Raw genomic sequence first — 27878 nt, forward strand, 5'->3', positions numbered from 1 at the left:
TTAAACCATAACATTTTATTCAGGAATGCACAAAATATAGCAGTTAACATACAATCTGAGCATACTTTATTTACTTCAAAGTTTACAAATTTTAGCAACACAACTCTGACTGGTCTTTTCATATTAAGTATAAAATGTACAGATATTGTACTATAACAATGAATAAAGCAGCTTCATGCTACTGTAACACCACCACGACATGACATGGAGGCATATCACTTATTGATTTTTGGCATCTGATTGTGCAGAGGGTTTCCATAGAAAAATCTGTCTATTATACATAATTGACCAGAGCTGTACAGATGTGCTCCTTCAAGTTCAGACCAGAAAATGCTGATGTTGGCAAATGGGTTTCAATGTACCTCTGCTCCCTCAACCGCAGGCTTTATTGATAAATCCACACAGGTAAAGCAATAAAACTGCAAACCCATTGTGACGAGCTCAGAATAATTCGATCATACAAAAAATAAACTGTATACAGTACACTTTGGCAACAGAGTTTTGAACTGCATGAATGGAAAAAAGAAAAAAGAAAACGTTTTTTTTCTTTAATAAAACAGGCAAGATAATGTCACACCTACAACATCTGCACTCTCAGAAAAAACGCAAATATCTACATGGCAGCAGGTAATTTTCCCACATAAAAAAAGAAACATGGCACATGGTTTAAAATGACAGTATAAGAAGAATAAAGATTTTACCACCTGAAACTTCACCCATCACTCTCAGAGCATCATCAAATGAAAACGCTATTACATAACTGTATGTAAGATATGGTTCTTTTAAATGCTCTTAATATTCTGAATTAATGGGGCATAATGGACATTTTGTGTAAAAACTCTGTGAGGACTCATTTATAAGTCACCCTGAAACAGGACAGAAAGGCCCTCTAAACGTGAACTAATTACACTAGAAACTACAGCAGAAATCATGTAAGGGCCAGAAAACTAATACACTTTAATTGGTTTAGGCACTCAGCATAGGGATTTGTATTTTCTGTAGATTGTGTCATTGACAGAGTTAAATACAGCAAAAGCACTGTGGTAAGGAAATGTCTGAGCTCTCTGCCGACAGCATTGTTCCCTTAATCCAGCGCACGTGCGGTATAAAATATCAGTGGAAATGCTTTGTTGGACAACAAACTTTTGTTTCAAATGCTCGTGTGTTTTAAAGAAAAAGGCCCAGTGTTTAAAGATGGAGAAATCTTCAAATCCTAAGGCAAACCCTTACAGCAAAGCATGTCATCTCTACTTCAAAAGAATCCAAACAATCCTCACAATACTGTTGTGCTTCTTCAATTGCCACAATGTCCTTAACACAATGAGCAATTATTATTATTATTGTTTTATATTTCAGCCTGAAATGAGAAAATGAGCAAGTGCGACCATCGTGTATTTCGAGAAGATTTACTTTAAGAAATATACAAAAAAAAAAAAAGAAGCTCAATAAATTAACATGTGCCGATGTGTGCTCATGTACAGGATTAACATCACATGTTGCTATGAGAAAACGCCAGGGCTGTTTGCGCCACTGGGTTCGATCAAAGGCCTCTTATTCGGGTCCCAGTTTGGCGATCAGTTCATCACAGATCTTGGTGAGCTCCTCGATCTCTTGATTCTGTGAAAAATGGAAACGAAAGGAATGGCATGAAATAAAAAGGCTGAAATGTCTGGACAGGAACACGAGGATATAAAGTTCTTATCGTTTTGCCTTTTTAACACTTCAGGCGTTGGGACTCAGTTTCTCAAGTTTTTCCTCGTTTCAACCAGAATGAAGCGCTGCCCTCTTGTGTTTAACACATGCTAGTGCTTTGACAGATGTACATTTATGCACGTGTTCAAGCCTGTACATACTGATGTTCTTTAAAAAAAAGGATACCTCACCTTAGACTCATATAGCTACATTAATTGAATGGATTACAGTGATACTTGCATCCCATCTTACCTTTTGAAGGACAGCTCTTTCAAGTGACTCGACCTTCATCTGCTCCTTTCTAAGACTTGCATTTTGCGCGACACTCTCCGCGTTGGATTTGGCACGGACCTGGACTATCTCCTCATTAGCCCTGGTAGAGAGGAAGTTAAGACAAGAGTACGAGAGAATTTCTGTCAAGGCTTTGTCAAAAATTTGTTCAGGATTCAAAATGGTGTTTATAGAGAGAATCATCGAGTCACAACTTGCAGAAAGGGAACCTTACTTGTCCAGTTTCTCCTCAGCGTGGACTTTGAGGGTTTGATATCGCTGCTCTTCCTGCTTGATGCGCATCAGGTAGTCTTGTGCACACTTCTTCAGCACCTCCTCATTCTGCACACATTGAAATAAAGCATATCTACGGATCTGAGCCAAAACATGAATGTGCACATCCTTACACAGGATTCACACTGACCTTCTTGAAGCCCTCCAAGACTTCCTTCATGTTCTCATACCTCCTGAAGAGATCAGCAAAAGAGCGCTCCACTGAGTTGAGGTCAACAATGGCCTGATCTCTCTCCAAAGTCAGCTGCCTGACCGACTTACTACAGGAGAGGCTCTTCCTCTGCTGCTCATCCTCTGCAAACAAATACGGCAGAGAGTGAGAGAAGGGCAAAATACATACAACAGCTTCAAGACTGCTGGGAGACGAAACTCTCAAATGCAGCTTTGAGATGTGTGGAAGTGAGTATTTAATTGCGCTACATCTGGGGCTAATTGGGTTTGAAATGAACCAGTATCTGCAAAATAAATCCTAACTGAGTGTGGGACTTTGGCTGATTTTATAGTTACTGGTGCAGTCTTAAGTTTTAAGCAATAGAAAAGTAGACTATACTAACAAATAGCTTTATAATGACTGCACAGTATGCTGTTTGACTTGCTAAAAAACTCAGTGACCTGATCTCAGCATGATTGATTGTGTGTTTTTCCTGAAAACCAGTGTGAAGGCAAAAGGTCACAAAAACAAGTAAGAGGTGAAGCCGGAAGCAGCAGAGACCAGCAGAGCAGTATATCACAAGGAAACATATGGAATCTGCTGGTGCTTTGTAGCTGAAGTGACATGAAAAAAAAACAAATCAAATAATAAATACGACTGCTTTAAGTTGAACAAAAAGTAGCTCGTTACATTCTGGTTTTACAGTTAATCTGACAACAGCTGTCAATAATATGAAGCAAAGAAAGGAATCTTCAACCTTATTTTCATATTTCCAAGTGAAGTATACTGAAGCAAAGCCAACACAACTTCCTGATTTCAGACACTTCATAACCTAAATGTGTGCCTATCTAATGCAGCCTTAAACTCAATATATCTCTGAAGGAATCACAGAGTTGTGAAAGCAGTTATGAAATCCACACACATTATTTAAAGGGACACATTAGGGATTCTGAAGTCTATGGTCCATCTCTATTTAGCAGACGAAACTTTCGACAACAAACCACCACCAGGTGGCAGCAACTTACCTATCATCTGTGCAACTGTTTTTTCATACTCTGCAACTATTTTCCTGTTGAAGAGAAGGCAGTCCACTGTCAGCTTTGCCTTTTGTAAATCATTTATAGTTTTCAACATTTGTACTTAGTTAAAAAAAAAAAGAGGCAAAGTCTCAGAGAAACAGAAACAGCATACCTCATCTCCATAACCTCCGCTCTGCTCTCCTCGTATTTCCTCTTCCATTCATTGACCTCAATCTCTTTAGAGATAATCTGTTTTTAAAGAAAAGGGCACACAGTAAAAGGTCAAAACGAGCTATGTTGAGACCTTGTCAACCTTGTTTTTAGGTGCTTGGCCCTCCAAGCCTGTGTACATGGAAGTGACCTACCTCCTCTCTTATGAGGGTTAATACTCCAGCCTTGTCCATCTCACTCAGAGGGATGCCGTCCTGTGACAGGGCTGCTGTATTGGGGGTCTCAATGCTGCTCATTTTTGCTATTTGCTGCATGGATACCTCCCTCTGTAGAAAACAACAAACACCACAGCATGCTGAGACATGATCGTCATTGATCTCTTTACTGTATTTTGGAGAGAGTTCATGGATGCTCTGCAACAAATCAATGAATCTGCAATTCATTTAATTTGTGCCCATCTTTACGAGTAAGAGTCTTGGAAATAATGTGCTGACCTTTTTTTTTTAGCTCAAATGTGCAATGTGGTTGTTTTAGAAAAATAGTGTTAATGGTGAAGTATCAGACTACAACACAAACGCAGTGTTGTCTCACTATGAAAATATTTTGAAAGCAGGACCTGTTATGGCTAAATTGTCTTCTTCTTAACAGCTGATGTAACAAAATCCAGTCATGCTGAATTATCCATGTGGTTCCTTTAGTCCACTTACTGCATCTTCTTTCAGACTGAAGGTGTCCTTCTCCCCCAGGTGATCTTTAGTCTTGATCTCAGCAACTTTGAGAAGATAAAACACATTTGTTAAATGACAAATAACCGCCGTGAATAGTGTATATCAAACATATTTAAAGTTACCACTGTGGCTAATCTCCATGCTTTGTTTAAAAGACTAAAGTGACTTTCACTTAGAAGAGAATAGTCATTCTTTATCTTGCTTTTATTTGACTGGTATGTTAGAAACAACACTGATACAGACATGTCCTTGTATCCAAATGCACAAATGTGGGGGGGGCTTTTGTTACCGACATTTCCGATATCCAAGTTGGAACTTTGCTGAAAATGCATTCTCAAATTTTCACCTTCATAAACTTTGACACATTTAGTTGCGTGCGCAGTGTCTTAATTACTCCCCATAGCTGCTGAAGTAACCTATGTAACTGCATCACCCACAACTTTTCTAATTTCAAAGTCCTCCTGTTAAAAGAACTAGTCCTTCAGGTCATACTTACCTCTAAAAACCAAAAGGTTAAGTTGTTATACAGTTAATTCATGTGTTATTTCATCGGTTATTCCAAACATTTTTTGATTTTTTTTTTTCCAGTGTCCTGCCATTACTTAATCTTGATCTTAGCCCACAGCGGATTCCTCTCTGAGGATCATATCTGCACCAACGTCCCTGTTGAACTTACCGTCTATGACAGATGGCTGCTTTTTTACAGGTGCTTTATTACATTCTAGCTCTTCTCTCTCCTCCTGGCTGTCTGTTGTTGTCTGACCCATAATGCAAGTGGAGGCTAGTTTCTCCTCATCTGTGGCGTGGTGAACTCTTTGAGTTATCTCTGGGGTCTGAACCACCACCTCCTCCTCATCCTGGGCATAAAGGAGATAAAGGAGAGAGCTATAACCTCTATTACAATGGACTTCAGTTTTTACATAATCATACCTGCAGAGAGACTCAGCAGGCATGTTTTTCATGAACATGTGTGAGTAAGATATATTTCCTCTAGCTTTTACAGTTCCAGAATAGCGATCTAACTACTGTGTTAAACTTATTTATCTCAACAGCTTTATGATAGGGTTAGGGACGGTGCAGCAAGATAGCACTTGAAGCTCTTGATGAATGAGGTTTAGCTATCTGAGGTTCTCTATGGCTTCATAATATCTTTCTCCAGCTGATGACAGAGGTGACATTGTAGAGGGCACATGAGAGAAATGCAGACTAATATGTGACTGCAGAGTGATCTGTCACATATCTGTCACCACGCCAACACTGTACTGCAGAGTCGGAAACACTGCTGATGCCTCTGTCTGCTTGTGTGACTATGCGTATGAGTGCTGAGGCAAAGAGGTTGGACAGCTGCTGAATAATGTGCACTGCAGTGTCACTGCAGTAAGGTGCAACATTTCTGGAACTCTCACAGTCACACAAATTACCTGATTGCACACATCCAGGACCAAGGATTGACTTTCATCATATTTCTGTACTTTACAGGAATTCCTGCAAAACAAGTATGTGAAATATTTGAGATCTTTAAAAACTTAATATTCTTAACTGATTTTATAACCATACTGGTCCTGCACAACTTGTGAAGGGATCATAATCACAGATTTGATAGCTAAGGAACGAGGGGGTGGTCTTGTTCGCAGAAGCAAAGACGGGGAGAATGTTAGCTTCCCTCACATGCTCCTTCAACCGTCAGTTCAGACACAGCACATGCCGGAATGAGAGTATAATGAGAAGCGAGCATGCGTTAAAAAAAAGAAACAGAGCTTCGATAGTGAGAGTACTTACAACAGAAAACAGAGAAACTTGACTCGTTCGGATGTCCTGAGGCCGACAGAAGTGGACGAACGAAAGCAGAAGATTGAAGGTTGCATAACAGACAACGGGAGTAAAGATGGAGCATGAAGGAGATAAAGCAAGGGGGATTTTGATAAGAGAACAAAGAAAACGGGGAGCCAAAAGACAAAGGAGAGGGAGTGAGTGACTACAGGTGTCAGCATGTTAGATACTCAGCAGATAGTTTAAAGTTTGAGCATAAACACGAGATGCAGACAGGAGTGGAAAAGCTAAATGTAGTCTGACCACTGCAGCTGTAAACACGTTAAGAGTCTATATATATATAACCTGTTCAGGAGTTGCATCAATGGGATGTAATGCTAACAGTTTGCTATGTCTTGTTTGGTATGTATCTAACAGATGTAGCAGATGTAGCACATTGAAGGCCAGGGAATAGCAAGCTCAGTGGGGTAAATCTAAACCTCAAATTACATAATACAAATTATATTAACCAGAATCTTTTTTTTTTTTTACTGGTGATAATGGTACAACCTTCAATATGCCAACTCCTGTGGCTAAAAAGACACCTACGTGATTATCTTCTCTTTGCTCTTCTTTGGAATCTGCCTAACTTTCTTCTCCGCAGGTGCCTGTCGTGCTTTCTGTTTGACTCCGTCTTTTACTTTTGTCTCTGGCTGAGAGGTGCTGCAGGACGAATCCTCGGTGCTCAAGGATTTAGAAGGTTTAAAAGGATCTGCAGAATCATCAAAACTGTCTGGGTCGAAGCTGTAAGAGCCCTTGGGGAGCACATCAGAGCTGCTCATCTTGTTATTGCTACCAAATGGATTGAAGCTTGGGTCGTCCCACTGACTGGGATCAAAGTTGTAGGTTCCAGTCTTAGGAATAGGTATATCGTCCAGGTTCAGAGGTGCAGAAGAGTCTTTTTCTATCGGTTCTGAAACTGGTTCTGATGTAGACTGAGGGAGCACTTCTGCTACTGTTTCTATCACTGGCTGAGAGTATGCCTCTGACACTGGGGGTTCTGGTGCAGGTTTGCAGGAGGCATCTGATCCCTTGGGCTTCTGCCTCTTAGCAGCAAGTTTGCTGATTGTCTTTTTCCCCCCTAATTTCTTTGGAGGGGGCTTACAGACCATTCCCCCGTCCAGACCAAACTCTAACAGCACAGGCTTCACCTCTGATGAGGACATTTCTGAGTTAGCTTGTGCTGCTGAGCTGGCCTCACAAACAGGCAATGAGCTGCCGACTGTCTCAGGCCTGGGGAGAGAGCTTGGGCCGCATGGTGGGGGAGAGTTCTGGATTTTGGGTCCTCCCCTGGTGAAGGGGTTAAAGCTATCATCTAGCTGGTCGGGGTCAAAGTTATATGTAGTCTTGGGAATAGAAAGTTCTTGTTCCTCAAGCTCAGTGAGCATGGCCTCCATTTTTAGAGATGGAGGCTTAGACTTGCTGGTTTTCATCTTTTTAGTTGGCTCTGCATGGTTGGGGAGGTCAATTCGTTGTGCTTCTGGTTCAGCAAAAGCTTTCTCTTCAGGGTGCTCTGAGGCAGAGAAGGCTGCAGGTTCACTGCTCTGTATTGAGTCTGGTTCTAGCGAAGGAGGAGGACTTGGAGCTGGAGCTAAATGTGGGATTTGATCCTGGACATGGTTAAGGTATGTGTCTTCGGATGACTCAGAAAATGAAGCCAGGCATTTAGCTACTTCTTTCAGGGAGGATGAATCAGGAGCCGGTACAGAGTCTAAGACTTCTGGAGGGTGTTTTGCTTGTTCTTCTTCTAGATTCTGGACATTTATTTCAAGCGTGCCACCCATGGGGACTACAGGCTCATCCTGACCCATGGTGTGGCTTAGCAAAAAATCCTGATCCCTGACAGGAGCCGTCACTATCAGGTTCTCCTCCTGCTCCAAGTCTGAAAACCAAAAAAAGTGAAATCAACAGCACATTAATTGCAACATTTTAACAAATGTATAAGTTAAGATACACTCTTACTGCCAGTCATAATCTCTCCAATCACACCTAAACTCCGATGTAGGTAATATCTGATTGGCTCTCAGAGAGCAGGTCAGTCACCAACCAACTGTTCCAATTGCTGCTGTTACCATGGTGATGTCATACTACTAGGGGCACAAAGCAATGTATTGCATTTGAAAACACAAGGACAGCCATAATTTATCTTGTGTTGTGTGTTGAGGACAACAGACGGCTGTTATGGTGCAATTATTAGCTCCAGGGAACATTTTGACATGACAGCATATTTCAGTGCGCCTGTCATACTCGCTGTATTCATGTAACATTATGTTGCTAGGAGACTGGCAGAGCCTGCCGTGTTTCCAAGTACTTTATTTCAGTATGTCATTTTTATTCAGCCCATCAACATGCCCGTACAGACATGTCCTCATTCATATCCACATGTATGGTCAATACTATCACTAATTTGTCATTATGCAGGTGGAAGATGCCAAAGAAGGCAGATATCTGGATCTCTTTACGCAAATAGCTTTCTCAATGCATAATTAAGGTCTTTGACAGAGAAAAAAATTCCAACTGTCAACATTAAATACAGTGATGGACAAAGTACTCAACTCCAGTACTTGAGTCAAAGTATTGATGCTCATGGTCAAATCTTACTCAACTACAAGTAAAAGTTGCTCGGTAAAAATTTTACTCAAGTTAAAGTACTGAAGTACTTACTTTTAAAAATACTTAAGTGTTCAAAAGTACAAAGTGCATTTTCTAATATCAGTACATTGCTGTATTGCTTTCTGAGTGCTTTTACAGAACCATGTAACTCTCTGAAACCACCTGATGATACACTGACATGTACCACTTTTTGTACCACTTTTTGTACCACTTTTTGTAAAAACTTCAGCATAAAAATGCAATAAAAAAAATTAAGGACAACTATTTTCATTTAAAAAAAAAAATTATTTAAAACATCCCCACCCAAAAAACAGGAGAGCCTTGTTTTTTCTTCCTCCCCACACATTCACTATGGAGTAGAAGTTTACTGTTGAGTCCATTACAGTGAACAAAGAGTGAACTCTGCACTCTCGTAGTCTCGGCAGAAAACAGCCTTGCAGCCAAATCCAGATTTCTGCCGAGACTCCAGATCTTTTTACACCACTCTGGTGTGGCCAATTGCATTTTAGGATAAAAAAACAGCAACAGTGGATTACAAAGCCGAAAAGGAACGAGTAACGACAAGCTTCCTGTAGTAGAGTCGAAAGTACAATATTTGTCTTTGAAATGTAGTGGAGTGAAAGTCACAAGTTTCCAAAAAAACTAATTATCAAGTAAAGTACAGATATCCAAAAAATGTACTCCGTTACTGTCCAACACTGTTTGAATATAACCTCTCATTATGAAAAGTATAGACAGATGCTAATGTCTGAATACATGAACATAGTCTGAATACATTCAAAGACTGTTTGCAAGACGTTCAAACTCATCTAGGAGTTGCTAGAAGGGATGTCAGAAGCTGAAACAAAAGTCTGGCTGTCCTTTGCAATATGAACTTTTGGTAAATGTTGTCAGTTATTTTACATGAAAGTTTTAATCCCATCAGCATCTGCACACACAATGCACTAACTCCTAAAACCTCCTCAAAAAGTGAGCTGACACGCTTTGTTCAGTCACTCGCCTCCCTATGCCCTTCATCATCAACTAGTACAAAGCACAGCTAGCCAAAGCTTTTGTTGAACCTGTTGAATTCCAGAGCAAAGGTCATTCCCACACTCTGCTATAAGCTCCTCCTCATAACGATTCAAATGACAGTGTCGGTGCATCCAACGTGATCACACCCAAAATCTCCACCCAGTGTTCATATGCTTGCACACCAAGCGTGCAGAACCCATATTGCTGCCTGCATAGGTATTAGGTAGCCTTGGTTACCTGCAATAAAAACACTACCTTTAATAGTGTGTCTATAGTACACATAAAATCTGAATACTTACACAAGTCATAGTACTCGGTATAAAAGGGAGATGAATTCTCACTGAAAGCTGAACAACTGCAGGTATGCAGGTGCATTCTTGAAATTGTCAGCATATCTATCCAATTACCTTGACATGCTTAATTTGATTCACTGTGCACACGGTTCAGATACACTGTGGTATATCACTTACGTCTAGAGATGCCATTAAAAGTGATTATTTTATATAGAAAGGTGACAAATGATCTTCTTTTGCTATGAAGATAAACACATGAGAAGTCTGAACATTTAGTGCTACATTAAAAGACCATTGTTTCCATGGCAACATCAAAGAGGGCCAGCGACTACGTGCTCTGAACAGGCAGTTCTTTTGATTTGAGAACATTCGGCTACCGGGAGTAGTCACAGTGTTTACGTCTTGACCGGCCTGTCAGCTGCCTCCCCCGTCTCTCCCTCCCTCTGCCTGCGTGTTTTTGCTCGGATGTGGCCTCACCTGTTTTGTCTGCATCAGTGTTGTTGTTCTCCAGCTCTCCCGGGACGGTCAGAGGGGTGCGGACTGGAGTAGCTGCTTCAGGAGTTCCGAAATGACCCTCTGAGTCAGAACTGCAGTGCATTTGAAACATCAGAGGGGAGAACAGAGAAACCATTACATAACTGCGAAATTGTGAACAGATCACAAATACTGAAAGCCAGAGGGTTTTGAAAAAAAATCATGCCCAAAAAAAGTCCAGCACTGAAAAACGCTAGTTTACAATTAGTATCACAAAAAGGTAGTGCAGAACCCCCCCCCCTCTCTACCTGTTTAGAATAATTTTAATCAGGCATTAATGTACAACAAAGTTTTCTCATTTATAAGTTTTTTTTTTTCAAAATGGACTGACGATCTGAACTGTAAGAACTCTAAATTAGTCAGGAGTACTAAACATTTGTCAAAATAGATACCCATTTCTGATAATTAATAATATTTGATAGATTAATAAACTATTGCTTCCGTTGTAACGAAACATCACATCTTTTAGGCTCCTCAAATGTTTTGTGTGCAAAACTCTTACTTAAATAACTTAATATAAACCTGCAAGATAAATGTAGTAAAAAAAGCAATAGTGTTTTCCCTTTTAAATGTAATCGAAAGAAAAAAGAACAATGACTACAGAAAGACTTGTGCTTCAAATGTGGACTCATTCACAGTTCATGGTTTTACATACTTCTGCTGAGAACAGTAGATGTAGAAAATACTACAGTACTGATGCCCAAAGTGTGAATTAGTGCTGTGGACAGCAACAGAGTGTAGCAGACCTGGATACATAGAACGTCACAGGATTGTATTCAACTACAGTAAAAGAACAAATGCACTTTGCTGATTCATAGAATATAAGTAGAGGGTTGTGCATTTGTGTCAGCCAGTGACCGGTAAAGGTTATCAGTTTCTAGCTATGATCCTCCATCACCGATTCAGCCAAAAAGTGAGGTTCCCTTTATATATTGTTAGATTTTTGGGGTCCCAAAGACGTAAAATGGTCAGTTAATAAAAGTTAAAATGTAAAAAAAAAATTCTGAAAAAAAGGTTTGAATAATCATGCAAAACCTTCGGTTGTGGTGCCTCTGATCCACGTGCTATTGTAAAAGTTTACAGTGATATCAATCTGTAGGATAAAGGTTAACTCCAATCAAGCAGTAAACTTTTTTTTATTGACGCTATGTGCAAAGAGAAGTGAAATGTGCTGCCTAAAGCCTTTACAGCACCAAATCTGTCAACAGTCTATTTTACTTAAACCTTCATCGCTGTAATGTGATTTGGTAACTCTCTCTGAACTAGTGCAGGAGAGACTAAACACAGATAAACAGAAATATATAGAGGAAGAGGAAGCACATGTAGGACAGCCTACTATTTCCTGTTACATTCTAAGAACAATACAATGTAAGATATGTGAATTTAAAATACAAGCTGCACAGAATCTATGTATTTCACATATATGTAAATAGATACTTCCCAAAACTGATCGTTGACTTTTAACTTCACAGCACAACCGCGTTAGGACTGATCTGTTTCATCAAATCCCTCCAGGAAGTCATGCTACAATGTTAAAACGTGCCAACAGACATACTGATCTGAGTTTTGCTGCATGTTCAAAGGAACTGATACAGTATCTGGGCAGGTGTACAAGGGTGGAAGTGAGCTCAAAAAAGGTTGCTGATAGTGTTTGTATCTACACAGAACAGAGACCAAGATAATGTGGTTATCGAAGCACACATGAGGGGCAGAGACAGTGAAGTCCTGAAGAACAGCAGGTGCCATTTTTATGTGTTGGCAGAACCGAAACTGTCCTGAAAGCGGTGTCTGAATGTATGTTAGAAATAAGGATGTGCTGGTGAAGCTAAGATATACATTCAGGGACAATCTAAAACACAGCCACAACAGAAATGTGTCAGTACAACAGAACAATACAGCAAGGAAGAACCAAAATGTCGATGCACATAAGTGACAGATTTGTCCCGCTCCTCCGTCTAAATCGTCAAGCCTTCAGAGGTAAAGTTGCCTCAACCTAACAGGTAGAGGTAAAACTGAAAAAAGCCCCCTCCTCCAGTTCAGACAGTGTGAATCACCCTGCCTGTGTCTCAGGGCTTTAGCACAATACTTGCCTGCAGCCTTGAGATCTCTCCTCCTCCTCTTCCTCCTCTGCCTTTCCATACTGCTCCCTTTCCTCGCTGGCATCCTGCCGTTCTTCATCCTCCTCTCCCTCTCCCCCCCGTACCGCCGTCCATGTCCATTTGGCCCATGACACTGGTGACAGCCAAGACATTGCTCCTTATTCCACAAGGTTCTTCAGCCAAAGATTGGTTTCCAGCTCTCGACTTCTCCTTTTCTGTAAGACTCTTCCTCAGATTTCACCCCTGCCAACAGCTCTCACATCTTTTCTCAAAGCTTCCTCCTTCACATAAGTTTCCAGATTTCCATGAACGAAAGGAGGCATATCCCTTTTCCATGCTCCAATCTGTGTATCATTAATCTCAAAATCAGTTGCGCAGCCTTCTCTATCCTCCCTTGTCTTTTGAGTCACGCTGTCTCTCCCTCTGCTTCTGTAGCAGAATACCTCAGCTCTGATCAGCTGGTTTCTCAAAAGCTCTACTCACCCTCTCCTCCTCTGAACCCCCTCCAACCTCTCCCCTCCACCTCGGAACAGCTCACTGACAGTAAATGCAGTGGGGGGAGGTGGGATGCCTGAAACTCATAAAATGAAAGCAGCTTCTCTTTGCTCTGCTAAATTACTTCCCCTGTGGTTACAGAATGGTATGTCCCTGTCAGACCGCTCTTCTACTCTGAGGCAGAGAGAGCGAGCCACAAAACAAACACAGGGAGGAGGAGGAGGAGGTAAAGGAGGAGCCGAACTGCTGGGGCTCCACATTTTATAGTCCAGAGAGAGGTTAGGAATGTGGGGCTGGATCTTAAAGACTTATTTGGCCCCCCTGAGGCGTTTGAACAGTTAACTGTTTCTCCCATCCAGTGGCAGGCAGGCATGCGTGACCAGGGGAACCAGTTCTGTTGGATAGCCTCAAGAGAACTACCTGGCTGGATTCAATTTGTCTGAGGTAACAATTCAGACCTCTGATCAAACAGGAAACCACAGCCTTCACTACAGTCACTATTGGATAGTAAAAACCTATAGAGGTATCTTACACAGGTGTATTGGCAAGTAAAAGGTATGAGGTACTCGTGGTGTGTGTCTAAAATATCTCAGGAAGAGAATGCTCTGTAAAATAGTACTGCCAAGAAAATAGCACCCACTATAGATCCATATGAACCTCCCCAAGAAAAACTCAGCCCAGAGGCAGTATGATCGCATTAACTATTATCATTATTATTTCAGTGGCTGTAAGCAGCATTTATTGGGTATGCAGCCTCCTTAAATTGGTAGAACATGAAATAAAAATGGAATGCAACTGTTTGGACTGAAAAAATATATTAAAAAATTTGTATTTTGTATTCATTATTCCCATCCAGCTTTCGGTCAGTGTATGGTTCAGAACCAGCAAGCCGGCATCAGTAACAGTATCGGGTGCTGTTGGGCAAACGGCATGAGTAATTTGTAATCTGTGAAGGTTCCATGAAAGCTTAACAATACAAACCGGTTTTGGTGCAACAAGTGCTGCCATTCGTATGATGTCTGTTTCAAAGAAGGCCTCGCTTGCATCAACAAAAAACATCTGCCCTTATTACACGAGCATGGTTCCAGAAGTCCAGATGCTAAACTGGCCTGCTGTCCTGATCTGTCATCCACTAAACAAATGAGCGCATTATGAAATGAAGAATATGGAAAAGAAAGCCCAGAGCTGTCAAAAAACAACAAATCTTCAAAACATAAGTCTCAGCTGGAAAATGTTTTGTAGTTTTTTTTGCTGTGAGCCTCTCTATGTGGAGTTTGTATGTCCTCCCCGTGCACATGTAGGTTCTTTCTGGATACACCGGCTTCCTCCCACCTTCAAAAAACATACATGTTTGGTTAATTGGTGATTTTAAATTGGGCCTAGGAGTGAGTGTAAGCGTGCCTCATTGTTTTGTCTCTGTGTTGGTCCTGTGATGGACTGCGGACCCATCCAGGGTGTTCTCTGCCTTTTGCCCAATGGCCGATAGGCTTCAGCCGTCCTGCAACACTGAATTGGATACAGAGGGTATAGAAAATGGATGTATGTGTGTATGGATGGCTGGATAGATTTTTGGATTTAGATTTAGGAGAATAATCAAAATGGTCAGTTTTCCAAAATGTCAATAAAGTCAATGATCTTTACAGACTTAATTATTTGCCAATTTGCCGATTGCTCAGTATTAAATTAACCTAAGACATTCCTTGCCTATCGTAAATGAACCAATCAGTCAAACTCAATTAGAAAAGAGGGAGAGCACTCCTAGGCTGGGATTTGACAGACTCACTCCATCGAATGATGACAAATCCCTGCATAAGACAATGGTGACTTGAACATCTATTTTTAAAAAACTTTTGTTATGTTGAAAAATCAATGCTCTTTTTTTTTTTGCCGGGTTAAACAACATAGAAATGTCTATTGTTCTTTAGTATTCCAGTACCAGAGACGTGGCTATGCAGCAGCAGAGGCCACACTCTCTCCAAATTCCCATAAAGGAGTTAAGACACACAACCTCAATCAGACTCAGAGTTTCCACATTTGACCAGGAAGGGTGGAGATTTTTCTCTCCCCACTTATTTACTGTCTGAGTCTGGTGGAGCTAGTGGCTGGAGTCAAAGCGAAGAGTGCATGCATTAAGTGTGTTCATATTTAGTCGGTTGTTCAAAGTGATTATCACTTGGGTGTAAAGAGAGCTATTTCCGTCTTTATTTTGAAACTGATACTTGTAAGTGAGTAGTAAATGAGCAGCAATAAAACCGCCTCCGTATGTTATTAGACCAAAAGAGAAAGAGATATGTGGTGGCATTTCTTCCCCTTTAGCAATAAACTGATGTATGAGGGAGGATGGAATTTATTCGCTGTTATTCCACACAGCTCCTATTCATTTTTCAATGAAAAAAAAACTATTCTATCACTATTCATTGTCCATTTTTCTAAATAAGAAACCTAAAACACTGAACTTCTTTTGTTTTCCTTCTCTAAACTGCAGCCCCTCAAAACGTCTCTTTTCTTGTCTAAAAACGGCATCAGTAAACATCAGTAGGCAGCTGTGTGTGTCCCTTGCTAAAAGACCACCCCGTTCTTTAAGACTGTTTTGCCACAGCCACCACCACACACTTCAAAGCTCCTTCCAAGGAGTTTAACGCTGCACCAGAATCCAAACATAAGTCTAGTGGGCTCAGATTTCAAAAACAGTGGGAGGAAGCCCAAAGGCATATTTCGGAAAACAGAAAGTCACTAAAAGAAGAAAACCTCCCCTCTATTGTGAGCTGTTTCTCAACTGATTCTGACTATTTCAGTTCAAATGTGACTAATGACTCATTTATGTTTATACTCTGTGTCAGTGATGATTTAATATGCAGTAACATGTGTCTGAAAGAATAGGGATAACATTTTCCAACCGTGTTTACACTGGGTAAATAGAATAGTACTTTGAATACTTTCACTCCATAAATAGAGCAGAAGACAATAGTCGAGCCAGATTATATAACAGTCCTTCCCGTGGAGCCTAAAATAATTGCGGATGGTTCAGTCTTGGCAAGTCTCAGCATAGTACGTGCATGCATCAGACGTTCCCGGAAAATAATTAATGAAAAAAGAATGGGACAGAAAGGTCAGAGGGAGAGGAGCTGACAAGAGGAGGAGGGAAGTAACCCAAAAATATCACCAAAGGAACAGTTAAGTGTATAAATGAGGAACAAGGGAGAGGGAGGATAAGTGGAGTAATGACAGAGATAAGACAATGAGTCTCCATCTTAACTTCTGCCTTGTGAAGGGAACTAACATGTGAGGCTGAAAACATCATTTCTAACAAAGGTGTAAGCGATACAAAGTGAACGTTGCTTTTCACTTACAAAAAAATGATTTGATGAACAAAGAATATTTTGCCAGTTGAAGAGCTCCTAACAGCAACAAGCTGTCACCAGATCCTGCCAAAGATGAGTGTAAGTGTCCCCTCTAGTCAAAACTTTTCAAAATTTCCACACTATTCCTCTCTATAGTCGACAAATCCAAACTGTCAAATAGCAGAATCAGTGTATTGCATTGTCATCTAGTGGTGAAAGATCGTACTAGCACCCAGAAACATAAATGTATCCTATGAAAAACTAAGCCTGAGCTGAAAACATATTCAGATCACAAAAAAACATTAAAGTTAAAAGTTAAACTAGAAATAATCATATGGCATTTACTGGATATTAACTTCTTGGGCCTACAAAACCCTGTTTTGGCTGGATGCAGTCTCATTTATTTTTATTCCATCTTGATGCTGTCATTGCTTTACACCGCTGCAAAGCTCAGTATACTTTACCAAACCAATTAGGATTCTGCTTTAAACAGCATTGACGCGTCTTTCTTGACAGAAAAAGAAAAAAAAAAGAAACACTGATATACGTTTCAGATATTCAGAATGCTGCATCAATATCCAGGTAGTCAGCCTGCAGGAGATCAATACAATATCAAAACAAAGGAGAAAAAGGTGTGAGAAGTGACGCTTACCAGACTCCCATATGAAACATGTTGTCTAGGACATAAAGCAAAATTGCAAAAGCTAAAAAAAAAAGGTAAGCAGGTTAAACGTTAAGCCAGTGGATAGCCAATCCTAACCATGTAAACGGTTCGCCGTTGGGTGGCAGTAAAGTACTTCGTAATAAAACCGGTTAGACAACGAGAAGAGTGGTCCGCCAGACCTGAAGAAGAATTACTTCCGTTGTGACTTATTTAGCTAGTGGTAAATGGCGGTCGCGAACAGGGTGGACTTAAAACATTTTCACGGTTATAATTGTAACTGTCTAATTGCATTGAAGCATGTACTCGGCTGTGTCAAACACGCAGCGCAGTTACAAGATGTTTATTTTCAACTTTCAGGTCGGTTCATGCGGCGCGCTGACGAATAGTTCGCGTAGAAGAAAAAGAAAACGAAGCAAACGGTAACAGGTGTGTAACATCGGAATCGGAGATATTGATCAGATATATGCACGTCTCTAAATTTGTCTGGGTATAAAACTTTGTTAACGGCTTTGTGGTTTTGTATTTTTGCCAGAGGCTCGCTACTATGTATGTTGGCGAGTCGTTTAGGGTCAGTAAGAAATGATTAGCAAACAGATGCGCTAGCTTGAAATGCTGCTTTTCTGTGTGTGTCGATAGTTTCACGTTGAATATTTATTGTCATTTGTACTAATAGCTTTAGTGTTACTAATGGAGAATGAAGATGACCATGGAAAAAAGGACACGGACTCTGAAGTGGCCGAGCTCCGCATGAAAGTGGAGTCACTGAAGCAAGAGCTGAAAGAGTGCAGAGCCGAGTTGACCAAGTTACAGAAGCAGCTGAGCCACTCTGACAGACTGCAGCGGAGCACCGAGAGCTACAACGAAGACCTCAGGAAACAGGTCAGCCGCCCCAAACAAGAACCTACCATTGTTATCATAACTCTATCATGAGCTCTATTCACTGTACAAGGTGAGGTTAACAGCTCAGTAATGCATTTAGTTCAGAAGTGTCGAACAAAAACCTTTAATGGTTTGTTCCAATCTTACTTTGAGTACAGGGTGCTTGCGCAAGTCTTGAAAGTCTTAATAAGGATGTAATTTTGAAGCACTGTTTTCCAGACCTTGAAAAGTCTTGAATTTTGTGTGAAAGTCTTAATAAAGTATGGAAAATAAATGTATGGTAGAATTTTACAGTATGCTCAAAGGCATTGTGAAATGAGAAATGGGAAGGTAGGCTATAAAACTCTAATTTTACTAACTGGTCACGTACTGTGTTAGCCTAATGGGATGATATCCAATCAACGCATGCTTAGCCTAGTCTGGCACATTTTCGTAACGTCACTGCTGAGGTCTATTGACATGTACTTGTGATTTTCATGTTTTGAAACGTTTTCATCAGTAAAAGCGTAATTTACTGTGAATAATGCATTTGTTCATTGAATACTAGCCTATAAAAATGAACATTTCTAATAAACACAGTTGGTACAATCTCAACCAATGAAGTAGGCAGTAGGCACACAAGTTACAAGTACATAAAGTTTAGGTCTTGGGGGAAAAAAGTGTCAGTTTTAAAAAAGTCTGGAATTTTAATTTAGAAAAAGAGCAAGCACCCTGGAGTAACTCATTAGAATCCTGTACACATTAGTGAAAACATAGACTGTGGCATGTCTGTCAAATTATGGGGACTTCTGCTAGAAATTAATTTATTTTATTTATTTTCTTTAATGATTTTCTTCAGGTCGACCAATTGAGTGCAGAGATTCATGAACGAAAGAAGAAAGATAAAGACCGAGTCGACGGTGAAGCTCAGACAGAAGAACATGTGTGGACAGAAACTGGTGAGTTACTCGCGCATGTACATGAATTATCAAATCAAATCTGTTGTTACTTAGTTAAGACTGTTAAAAAATGTAAAACATTTGTCTCTAGATTATTACAATTTCTACTATGGAGGCTATTGCCAGAACCCTGAGGGGGTAGATACTCAGGAAAGCCTGAGCACGGCAGCAGCAGTTGATGCAGCTGATTGCAGTGCAGCAGCGGAGGTTTCAACGGCAAATGAAGCGGCAGCTGCAGATGTGTCGTGTCCACCAGACTGCAGTGTTGCAGCTGCTACAGAGGTGTTTTTTTTTTTTTTTTAAACAAACATTTACTATATATTAATTACTGGTAAATATTTTCTCCTAATCATATGATTACATTGGTTTGTTAAGTTTATAAATGCATGATCGTACACTAAGGGTGTGCACACTGGACTCATCATACCTCTAAATAACATTGTCTGTTACAGGAAGATGATGGAGGATCCATAGCTGATGTATTGAGAGCCACTGCTGAGGCAGCCATGACACAGACTGGTTTTGTCTTTGATGAGACTACTGGGATGTACTACGACCACAGCACAGGCTTCTACTATGATTCGGTTTGTTAATTTGGCAGTCAAGTTTAGCAGGTCATAGTAGACTTTATATGGGTGGGGGAAATTCCCGATTCTTAGATGCATCGCTATTCGGACGTGGACGATTCTGAATTGATTCACAAACATCCAAATTTCGATAATTTAAATAAAGTAATACAGACCGTTCTAACATGCAGAATTAAGAAGCGTGGTACGCGTCATCTCTGGGACACTATGGGGATGGCATCAGGAGCGGGCACGCCGCACGGAGGAAAACAAACATGGCTGACCGCAGCTACCCACCTCGCCGTGCGATCCGAACAGCTCCTTCTAATTGAAAAGCAGACGTGTGGAAACACTTCGGCGGCGGAAGCGAGCTGGACAAGAGCCACGTTATTATGACATTTTATGATCACGTTATTATGACATTTTACGGAGGAAATATGATCCTCCGTGAACACTTTGTTTTATTGTTTCTACGCGTGACTTCCTTTCCCGCACGATCTGCTCTGTGCTGCTGCGTTGTGCTCCGGCGTCCGGCAAAAATAGAAGCGCTATATCTGCCGCAGAGGTTATGAATGCTTATTCAGTGAGACAAAAAGAAATGTTGTGAAAAAGTGCATCAATATACATAAATCAAAGACCCATCAATAATCGTTTTATAATCGAATCGTAGCCCCTGAATCGTAATCAACTCGTGAGGTGCCCAAAGATTCCCACCCCTAAGACTTTATGTGAGAGATAACCTCTTTTTCTTGTTATCATATGCATTTCTTTCTCGTTTCTTTCCACAGGCCAGTCAGTTGTACTATGACGCCAACACAGGCATCTATTACTATTACGACGCAGAAAGCGGACGGTATCAGTTTCATTCGAGGATCGAGGTGCCTGCTGCACAGGGTGGTGCAGAGCTTTGCCAAGAAAATAATCAAGTGGAAAAGAAAGGCAAAAAGATCAAGAAAGGGGTTAAAAAAACATCACATCCGGATGATCAGGTATGTAACAACTAGAGACTACTTGGCAATGTTATGGTTGGTGGCTTACAGTTAGTTTTTGACTTTGTAGTTTTCATGTAGGTTCTCATTACTTGTTATTGGTCTCAGTCTTCAAAAACTTTCATTTTTTTTCCCCCTTTGTTTTATCATGAGGCAAGTTGACTAAAAGACTATTCCTCTGGTCTAGGTGCAAGATGTGACTAACTCTTTGGCTAAAATGAAGATTTGCTCTTACTGGAAAACTCCCTCCTTCAGAGGTATCACTTTAGTATTACACTCAAAAGCACTGAAATATATTTCTCTTTCTTTTTCAATATTTATGAAGCTACTTAATGGTATTTAAATGTAACATGACCACTCACACTTTGACGCAAATATCCGTGTCGTGCGCATTCAACCCTGTTGAGTGGATCATTCATGCGGCTGTTTGTCTGGTAAGAAACTGTTACCACACGTTCAGTGTGGCCATTGATTGGTCGGTACAGTGTTATAAACCTTGGCTAAGTGGAAGATTTTGTCATCAGTATGCAGAAATTTGGATGCAAAATAATTTTTGGATTACTTGGGATTTTCTCTGTAATTCCTGGATTATTCTGGTGAAGGCCTACGGTGAATTGTTTTTGAAGACTGAGACCCATGTATAAACATTCAAGAATAAAAAATTAGCTGGCCTGCTGTCTCTGAAGATGATCAATTCACTGACTGTCTGGTGGCAGGAAATCAAGTTTGATGATGCAAAACCGGAGAAAGAAGAAACTGTTTGGGTCGAACGGCAAACAGTTAAGATGAACGCGGAATCGCGAAAGCTGGACCAAAGATCTCGCAGCCCAGATGCGCCTGCGCATAGAAAAAACTCCTCAAAACGGAAAGAGAGGGACAGATCCTCATCAAAGAGGAAAAAGTTGAAAAATGGGTCCCACCATAAGGATAAAAGGAGATCAAGTAAGAAAAGGAAGAAGTCTAAATCAGAAAAGCACAAAAAGAAAAAGAACATTGCCCGGAGTGACGACTCAGAAAGCAACAGTGAACCAGAAGAGGGAGAAATCACTGAGTCAGAGAAAGAAGACTGGGAATCTACGCCCTCTTCTTCATCATCGTCTAGCTCCCCATCACAGGAAAGTCCAGAAATTGAGTCAGAAATGGAGATACAAAGTCAGGAAGGTGAGAGGAAAAACGAGCACCACCAGAAATGTCCTTAAAATTATTATTGTGCCAGTTTGTTTAATCTGTGTAACCTGGAGGTTACACAGATTAAACATGTGTTTTTTATTTTAATTTTTTTTTCTACATTCTACTTTTTTTTTTTTCCGACTATTCAGCTTTCGGAGGCTGTCACAAGTTTGGTTGTTTTTCTTGCAGTCAAAGACATTTGGCCTCCCTGTGTAAGAGTGACTGTAGTCAGGTCTCCAGTGCTGCAGGTTGGCACGTTGTTCATCATCACGGCCGACTCTCCGGCCACCTTCGGCAGGTTTGCGCTCTTTTCTCCTCTTTCATGTTGCAGCATGAAGCACCACACCCACAAAAAGTTTAATGCACACATATTAATGAAAGGTGAATACGTGGCTGCAGTACTGAACCACATGGCTTTGGATAAGAGTTGATCTTTAAATCATTAAAGTGCTCAGCATGCTCTCTGTTTGCAGAGAGAAGGACATGGAGCATGCAGTCCGAATACCAGAAATGGGAGTGAGCAAGGTACCCATCTCTACTTTTTGTGCAGGGTTGAAAATGAGTCGTTTGGGTTGTGCAGCGTTATGTCATGTTTCTAATTTAATATGCTTGGTTTTAGTTTCACGCAGAGGTGTACTTTGAGCAGGAGCAGCAGAGCTACATGCTGGTGGACCAGGGAAGCCAAAATGGAACCGTCATCAATGGCAACCGAATATTGCAGGTCAGCACGTTTGTCCCAGTTTGATAATGGGGAAAACGTACAATTTGATTCTAATGTTGTCAATAAATCTTTCTTCTTCAGCCTAAAATCAAATCGGAGCCTCACGCACTGATGCATGGTGACGAGGTTAAGATGGGGGAGACGGTGCTGTCCTTTCATATCCATTCGGGGACTGATACCTGTGATGGCTGTGAGCCCGGACAGGTGATGGCTCACATAAGCAAGCACAGGAGGGAGGAGAGCACTGGTGAGAAAGCGGAGTCGCAGAGAAACAAAGGGCATGTTTTATAGCCTTGTGAAAAGGTGTGCAGAGTTAAAGTTATCACTGTTGCTTCCCAAAGGTCCTGGGCTCACCAAGGAGGATAAAGAATCACTGAGACAGAAAGAGCTAAAGCAGATGAAGGCCAAATATGGCCTCCAAGTGAGTGTTGAACTGACTGCAGCATGTCAGAAGTTTCGACCTTCTTTTTGTTTATGCAGTCACTAATGTCTGTGCTTTCTCCATACAGAGCAGCGAGGAGGCCAAAGCCACGAAGAACTCCAAATACAAGGACCGAGCAGAGTCCCGACGACAAACAGTGGGTAGTGAGGGTGTTTACCAACGAGACGATGCACCAGCTTCTGTCCATGTGTAAGTTCGCTGTCACAAAGTACAACTGCTATTGAGCGGAAAAGAACTTGGGGAAGGGGCTGATTATGTTTTGTGTGTTGTGCTCTAAAGGGAGATCAGTGAAGTCAATAAAGGTCGGAAGATGTTGGAAAAGATGGGCTGGAAGAAAGGAGAGGGACTGGGTAAAGAGGGAACGGGAATGAAAACCCCGGTAAGATAATGCTGATTGTAATGTTACCTTTTTTATTCGGTTCTTAAAGCAACAAAATGACAAGATTTTCCTTCTTTTGTCCCCACAGATCGAATTGAAAATCAGAAAGTCTCAGTCAGGCTTGGGAACAGGTGCAGCCATGTCCCTGGATGAGGCGTCTGTGATCAGATCCAAGTCTCATAAGAACTGGGAGAAAGCACGTGAGCGATTTGCTGGCGCGTGCCAGCCCGACACGCCGTCTACCACAACACAGAAAAATAAGTCTCCTAAAGCTTGGGTCAGATCAGAAGAGATGGAGACCTCTGAAACGGGCAGCCAAGGTTTGGGGTGAACGTTTGAATGTGTTGTGGATTTAAAAGGTGGGAGGTTTAATATTTGAAAAGTGGGTGTCTTGCATCCCGCACGGAAATGGAATATCTTATTTCCACAGTAATGATGAAACATCACTTAAGTCTCCAGTTGCCTTTTTTTATTTGATTTCTTTTTTTAAATTTGTTTTAAGAGAACAGACCACAATCATTGTCTTGTTTGTTGTTCCCCCCCCCACAGTCAACTTAATTGAGTGCTGTGTATTAACAGGATTTTTACAAGCTCTATAATGTATTTCCTGTTCTCTGTATGGAACGTGTATTCATAACAGCTAAGATGGCAGCATATAGATTTAACTGTGTCAGTTCAAGGATCAGGAGGCGCAGCAGCTCAGCCCTTGCTGCCACTGTGCCTCCCAGTATAAAGAAGACATAAGTCGCCTCAAGCTAATATTGACACAGTAAAGCAGTATTTCTCACAATCAGATCATAGCTTTACGAGACCACTGTGGCTCTGTTCAGACAACATTGCAATTGATCATGTAAAACCAGTCTCTATTTATAAGTGGCACATTAAATTTTGAATATGTTTATCAACCTCTTGTTTCTGTGAGATGTTGCCTCTTTGTACTGTCAGTGGCATGTTGGCTAAAATGTAAATGCACATTCCAGTAAGCAAACATTTAACAGTCCATCTGCGTGCAGCCTTATCTATGGGTGTATTTTGAGGGTGTGTGAATATTTGCATGTGTGTGCAAGTGTACACTTGAACAGAGGCCAGTCTCACACCAAATGTAAAAAGAAAAGCCAACTATAGAGACGGTATTGAAGCTGCTGTTTGGAATTATTTTCCTGGTTTTGCATTGTTACAATATCGTCAAAAATAAGGCGCGAGAGGTAAAAACCCACATCTATCAGAAGGAAACATCTATGTGCATATCGCCACCAGGTGAGTGAGTTGACTCACGTATTTTTGCTGGTGTAATTCCGTGAGCTCGTCCGCCTGCTGCCCTTCTTTTGACTTTGAGTGCCACCCATTTCGATCTTCCCTCTCTCCAGTCGACGGACAGGCTGCCTAAACGTTTCCTTCAGCTCTGTGACAGTTTCGGCAGGTAACAGTGGTGTGCTGCTGTCAGAATTCTTCTCTCTTGACAGGTGGGCCCCTCCCTCCTCTGCTTGGCTACCCTCAGAAAGTCTCCTCCCTCAAGTTAACTGAACTTAGTACAATAAAAGTGGGTGGGATTGGCTTGTGTGATGTGTTGCATCGGCTAGAAAGCCTCAGCCATAAAAAAAAAAAGATGTTAGTCATGAGATAAAGTTGGACTTGGCTCAGTATTTAAGAGATGTGGTTTTACCAGTCTCCTGACTTTCTAAGAGGCTTCAGAAAGGTCACTGTTTTTTCAGTGCTAATCATGTATATTTATTTCAAGAGATCATTTAAAAAACTATGTAATTTATGACTAATTTGAGTTTTTTAAGATTTAATTACACTATCTTTTTTTTTTTTTTTTTTTTTTAAGCTGTTCATCAAAACAGAAATTATGTAAACTTTACAATATAAGCAGTGTCGATGCATAAAATGTGATCCTCCCTGAGGCAACAGCGGTTTCTTGGATTCTGCTGTCACAAGCAAGTGCAAACAAGTTCTTCCCTTAGTCTTGCGGTAGGCAGGAGTTGAATCAACATCAGGGTTGTATGACAAATAATTCTTGTAATTCTTGTTCAAGGCAAACTTCAGCTTGGCTAACACTAAAACAAATTAACCTAAACATGCTCTTGGTGCATGTGGAAAGTGGTATTTTATTTCATTAAGTGCGTACTATGCCTGGGTCAAAGGTCAGCCCCCTCTCATACCACACATTGCACCGCATCAATACACTCAGCCGCACTGACTCGTCAAAAACAGCAGGGAGCTTCATTTTTATCCTGTAATCAGAAAACAAAGAAAGGAGTGTCTTATGTCTGACTTAAATGTGTTTCAACAGTGAGTAATGCTTCAGGTAAGACGTCAAAGTTTAAATCTCACCTCCAATCTAGTTGTCTGGCTCTTATTTACATTTTCCAAACACGCTTTCGCTCACAGATAGCAGTGACAGCTTTTGGATTAAGCAAGTGGAGTTGATCTGAGTTAAATTAACACGTGATTTGATCAACTGACTTCAGTGCAACTGAATCAAATCCATAGAGCTTATATTAAAATTGGCTGAAATGCGAATTAATGAGGAATTAAAGTAGTTCCCATCACAGTGGTTAAACTCCCTAAAATGAACCCTGTCTTTTTTTTCTTTTCTTTTAAACTACAACTACGTTCAAAGCATGCCTGGTGTATTACTTTAAACAGTGCATTTAAGGAGTAATTTTACAAGTTGTATAACAGAGTTAAGTGTTTGTGTGTCATACACAATGGACAGACATAAATAGGAGTGAGCAGGGTGAGTGATTACAGCCACAAATGGAAGACAATAGGAGTGTTTTCTCCACTATAGCATGAGATGTTTCTACTGCTAGGAGATTGCAAAAGTGTGGTTTATTAGGAGGAAAGAAGACAATATAGTGTGAAGAGTCTGTAGCCTATAACTGAAGCTTCACATGAGCTCATTTTCATATTGTCTATGTGTAATCTTTTCCAAATTTACATTGAAGAAAAAACATTTAAACTGATTCCCAATCAGAAAATCTCCCTACAAGCCAGACTGAACTCACTTTCATTCAATTTTAGCCCCGACCATGACTGTCTGCCGTCATCAACAGCTCTGTGTTTTTGAGATCTTAGTTTGGCTCTGTGAGTCCACTGAGAGACATGAAACCAGAAGTGACAAGTCTGAGAAACAGTCCTGTGTTCACTCAAAGCTCTGCCCCACACCCCCATTTCCGCTTCAGCCCTCTCAGCCACATCCTTCTGCTCCGCTAAATCTGAGTTTCTGACCTTCTCCAAATTAGAGAAGAGCTCAATGTCCCTAAAACACCAGACTATGCTGTCATGGAATTCAATTGTGACTACAAAGAGATTCCACTTGTTGAATGTGAATGTTTGAATGGTTTCAGGTCAACCAGCTTGCGGTTTTAGGGCGAAGGAAATGAGTCACATTCCAAACACATTCCAGATCCAAAAGTCTCTCACAACAGTCTTTTTAATTTTGAGGAAACTAATTTGCAGTAAGCTGTTTCAAAAACCTAAAGTCTGGCAAAATCGCTCTGAAATTAAAGATCATTTTGGTAATTAGTTAGAGCAGTCATGTGGTCTCTGTTGGTGTTTTTGAATGGAAGTTGACCACTCCCATGCACGTTACGCCATGTCCCTCAGTTTAAATACCACATCCACAATTCATGCGCCCCAAACTGAATGGAAATACCGACAAAACGTAGGCTTCCTCCTGGCAAGAAAATCACAGAAAGTCTCTGAAGAATGTCTTCCAGTCCTGGCCTTTCCTGCTCAGAGCCTGAGCCTCTGGGTGTGTCTGTGTGACCTCATCTCCCAGAAAAATCACAGTCTAGTCTTCAGCAGCAGCCTTTGAACATGTTGTCCATAATAACGAGCCAGTAAGTGTACAGAGAAACATCTGACTTGGCTTACTACAACAACATGGTGGATCCTGTGCCATGGTCTGTTCATTCAACCAGCGTCGGCTTCTGTGTGTAAATCTGTGTTTAAACAGCATGCTCACCACTGCCGGCTATGAGAACTTAAACAAACTCAAAGTGTTTCAGTCTTAATCTTATTGTTCTTACCCACAATCCCTCCATTCAAATCTTTGTGACTAATTCTCCCTCAAGAACAAAAACAACGTGTGCAAACTTTCACTTTTCACAGTAAGTCCCGAAAGAAGTATTTAAAAAGCAAAAGTACTTCATAACCAACATCAGAAAACCGCATACTGCTGGCTTGACAAGTGAGGGGAATTATAGATTTGTGAAAAGAGGCTTTGTTTTCAAAGGACAATGGCTCTCACATGGCAGCGGAACCTTTAAACCAGACACAGCACAATTCAATGAGCTGTCTGACACACTGTTCAAAAGTCAGCAGATCAATACCAGAAAACACACAGTTATCAAAAGCTAACGCACAATGCCCTCAAACCATGCCATGATGTAAATAACGGAGCACCTGAAAGCTGTCACACTGAGTGTAAATCATACCTCGCTTCTCCCAGGACCGGCAGGCAGTGACAAGTTTGCGGGGAGGTTCACAACAGTGGAAGCAGGGCTCTTTAGTTAAAGACAGAGATCCCGTGTTCAGGCTGCTGTTGGAGTTGCTGCTCTCAGGGGGAAAATTCTTGTTCTTTCTGCGTGGCGGAGCAC

The 27878-nt window shown here is 40.9% G+C and overlaps 2 protein-coding genes across 6 annotated transcripts; one reads left to right on the top strand and one right to left on the bottom strand.

The window, feature by feature from the left end:
* tacc1 (transforming, acidic coiled-coil containing protein 1) lies at positions 1-27878 on the bottom strand. 3 transcript variants are annotated; one of them, XM_075460522.1, is made up of 13 exons: positions 27717-27878; positions 10532-10641; positions 6684-8016; positions 5747-5810; positions 5002-5182; positions 4305-4369; positions 3792-3923; positions 3599-3675; positions 3433-3476; positions 2387-2550; positions 2198-2304; positions 1945-2065; positions 1-1617 (listed from the first exon to the last, which is right to left on the bottom strand). In XM_075460522.1, the coding sequence occupies exons 3-13, from the start codon at positions 7943-7945 to the stop codon at positions 1552-1554; spliced, it is 2283 nt and encodes a 760-aa protein (XP_075316637.1). In that variant the 5' UTR covers positions 7946-8016; positions 10532-10641; positions 27717-27878; the 3' UTR covers positions 1-1551. The 3 variants fall into 3 exon arrangements, with proteins under 3 accessions (XP_075316637.1, XP_075316636.1, XP_075316635.1); XM_075460521.1 differs by lacking the exon at positions 27717-27878 and adding an exon at positions 24547-24865; XM_075460520.1 differs by lacking the exon at positions 27717-27878 and adding an exon at positions 12679-13351.
* Positions 17365-24176, top strand: aggf1 (angiogenic factor with G patch and FHA domains 1). Of its 3 annotated transcripts, none has more exons than XM_075460525.1 (16): positions 17365-17451; positions 17545-17613; positions 17861-18066; positions 18905-19004; positions 19096-19286; positions 19457-19588; positions 20359-20559; positions 21276-21720; positions 21919-22027; positions 22203-22254; positions 22349-22450; positions 22532-22697; positions 22792-22871; positions 22960-23081; positions 23172-23271; positions 23360-24176. In XM_075460525.1, the coding sequence occupies exons 3-16, from the start codon at positions 17875-17877 to the stop codon at positions 23600-23602; spliced, it is 2235 nt and encodes a 744-aa protein (XP_075316640.1). In that variant the 5' UTR covers positions 17365-17451; positions 17545-17613; positions 17861-17874; the 3' UTR covers positions 23603-24176. The 3 variants fall into 3 exon arrangements, with proteins under 3 accessions (XP_075316640.1, XP_075316639.1, XP_075316638.1); XM_075460524.1 differs by having other exon boundaries at positions 17370-17460; XM_075460523.1 differs by having other exon boundaries at positions 17376-17613.

The sequence above is a fragment of the Odontesthes bonariensis genome, chromosome 3 (genome assembly GCF_027942865.1).
Source record: "Odontesthes bonariensis isolate fOdoBon6 chromosome 3, fOdoBon6.hap1, whole genome shotgun sequence".
Lineage (NCBI taxonomy): Eukaryota > Metazoa > Chordata > Actinopteri > Atheriniformes > Atherinopsidae > Odontesthes > Odontesthes bonariensis.

What these genes read in the sequence shown, in the direction of transcription:
- tacc1 (XM_075460520.1), bottom strand. Translation starts at nt 12,839, where the DNA reads ATGTCTTGGCTGTCACCAGTGTCATGGGCCAAATGGACATGGACGGCG. An exon ending in GCGGAGGTTATGGAGATGAG is followed by an intron (nt 3,477 to 3,598) that starts GTATGCTGTTTC and finishes TCTCTTCAACAG; the next exon opens with GAAAATAGTTGCAGAGTATG. An exon ending in AACAGTTGCACAGATGATAG is followed by an intron (nt 2,551 to 3,432) that starts GTAAGTTGCTGC and finishes ATTTGTTTGCAG; the next exon opens with AGGATGAGCAGCAGAGGAAG.
- aggf1 (XM_075460525.1), top strand. Translation starts at nt 17,875, where the DNA reads ATGGAGAATGAAGATGACCATGGAAAAAAGGACACGGACTCTGAAGTG. An exon ending in AGGCCAAATATGGCCTCCAA is followed by an intron (nt 22,872 to 22,959) that starts GTGAGTGTTGAA and finishes TTCTCCATACAG; the next exon opens with AGCAGCGAGGAGGCCAAAGC. An exon ending in GAACGGGAATGAAAACCCCG is followed by an intron (nt 23,272 to 23,359) that starts GTAAGATAATGC and finishes TTGTCCCCACAG; the next exon opens with ATCGAATTGAAAATCAGAAA.